The sequence below is a fragment of the Myotis lucifugus genome, unplaced genomic scaffold (assembly GCF_000147115.1).
Source record: "Myotis lucifugus unplaced genomic scaffold, Myoluc2.0 scaffold_540, whole genome shotgun sequence".
In the NCBI taxonomy this organism is placed as follows: domain Eukaryota; kingdom Metazoa; phylum Chordata; class Mammalia; order Chiroptera; family Vespertilionidae; genus Myotis; species Myotis lucifugus.
In genome coordinates, this window is record NW_005871588.1 from 470,475 (window position 1) to 472,095 (window position 1,621).

General features: G+C 68.0%; 1 protein-coding gene across 1 annotated transcript in view; it reads right to left on the reverse strand.

Annotated features, from left to right (window-relative positions):
* Window positions 1-69: 69 nt before the first annotated feature.
* MFSD10 (major facilitator superfamily domain containing 10) overlaps window positions 70-1,621 on the reverse strand; it is a 3,714-nt gene continuing 2,162 nt past the window's right edge. Inside the window, 7 exon segments of the mRNA XM_014446468.2 lie at window positions 70-188; window positions 276-323; window positions 441-531; window positions 624-732; window positions 914-1,025; window positions 1,112-1,220; window positions 1,509-1,621. Coding sequence (XP_014301954.1) covers window positions 94-188; window positions 276-323; window positions 441-531; window positions 624-732; window positions 914-1,025; window positions 1,112-1,220; window positions 1,509-1,621 — 677 coding nt within the window. The 3' untranslated portion in view covers window positions 70-93.

Here is a 1,621-nt window from a genome sequence, read left to right on the forward strand (position 1 = left end):
GAGGCAGGAGCAGATGCAGGCCGCTGAGGGAGGCCCCCCATCAGGGTCCCAGCAGCCCCCGAGGCCTGGCTTCCCCAAGGGCACATCACAGCCTCACCTGAAGGCGGCCACCATGGGCCCCAATTCCCTGGCCAGGGCACCCAGGCTCCGCAGCGTGCCCATGACTGTGCCCTTCTGCCCAGGCGAGCCTGCAGGGAAGAAGGGGCCCTCAGGTGCCTGCTGGCTGCTCCCCCCACCCCCCCCTCCAGTGGCCTTGGTTAGGAAGGGCTTCTCACCATAGCCGGCGACCACGGAGGACAGACAGGGCACCACGACAGCGGCAGCTGATGGGGGACATGAGCGAGGCACCGTCACCCCAGAGGAGAGGGGGCTCGTGACCTGGAGGGATCTGTGGCCACCAGCCCCCGCCGTGCCCCTCTGGCCCTGGCAGGCCCACTCACCGAAGGAGTAGAGCAGCAGCCCCAGGCCCAGCACAGGCAGCGAGCGCCCCCAGCCGATGAGGAGGAAGGCGGGGACCAGCAGCAGGATGGCCTGCAGCGGGACACAGTGGACCTCAGGCCCCACTCCTGCTTCCAGCAGAGCTCAGGAGACCACCCCCCACCCCCTCCAGGGGCACCCCATACCCGTTTCACAGCTGCAATTTCCCCGCCGGGGCTAATCCGCCGGGCATAGGTGCCCTGGATGGTGGCCATGGTGAGGCCGATGAAGAAAAACATCTTTCCCTGCTGCAGGCTGGGAGGGCGGGAACCTTAGCGCCCCAGCCCTGCTGGCCGGCTGCGCCCCTGCTCTGCCAAGCGGAGCCAGGGGACTCGCTGACAACCCCTGCCCACCCCAGGTTCCTAGGCTGGGCCCGGGGGATGGGGAGAGGGCAGGGCGTCCCTGGGTGGGTTCCCTGTAGGGCCCGCACTCCCACCTGCTGAACTGGAAGCGCTGGTGTGTGAGGAAGCTCAGCGTGTACTCCAGGCCCGAGAATAGGAAGAGGTAGAGGAAGTAGACCAGGCCCAGGCGGCGCAGGTGGCTGAGCCCTGGGGGGCAGCGGGCAAGGGCATGAGGGGTCCACCGCCCAACAGCAGCCGGTGGAGCTCCACCCTCATGAGGGGCCACTCCTTACTGTCTCCAGTGGGTGGGTCCTGGCCATGGGCCACAGCGGAGAAGCGCAGCAGGGCCAAGGGACTGAGCAGGTCAGCAGCAGCTCGGAAGCCCAGGGTGAGGGAGGGTGCCTGGAGGGGGCAGAACTGGAGAGGCTACTGGGGGCCTGGGGGGCAGCCCGGGGAGGGGCATGACCAGCCGCCTGGCCTCCATCCCACCTACCAGGCCTTAGAGGCAGGGGCTGGGAAGCATAGGGACCCCAGGAGGCACTGTGTCCCCAAGAGCCTCTGGGCACCAGGAGAGGACTGTCTGGCCTCCCCTGGCACCCAGGACCGGCACCCGGGACAGGCTCCCTACATGCCCAGGGAACCGAACCCCTGGGTCCGGGACCTGTAGGTGGTTTCTGGGTTCCTCCGTACCCGCTTCTCTGGGGGCAGTGTCTCCGGCAGGAAGCAGAAGAGAAATAGCAGGTCTGAGACAGCGAAGAGCAGGGCGAGCCAGGGTGCCATCCACAAAGGGAGGCAGGCGCCCA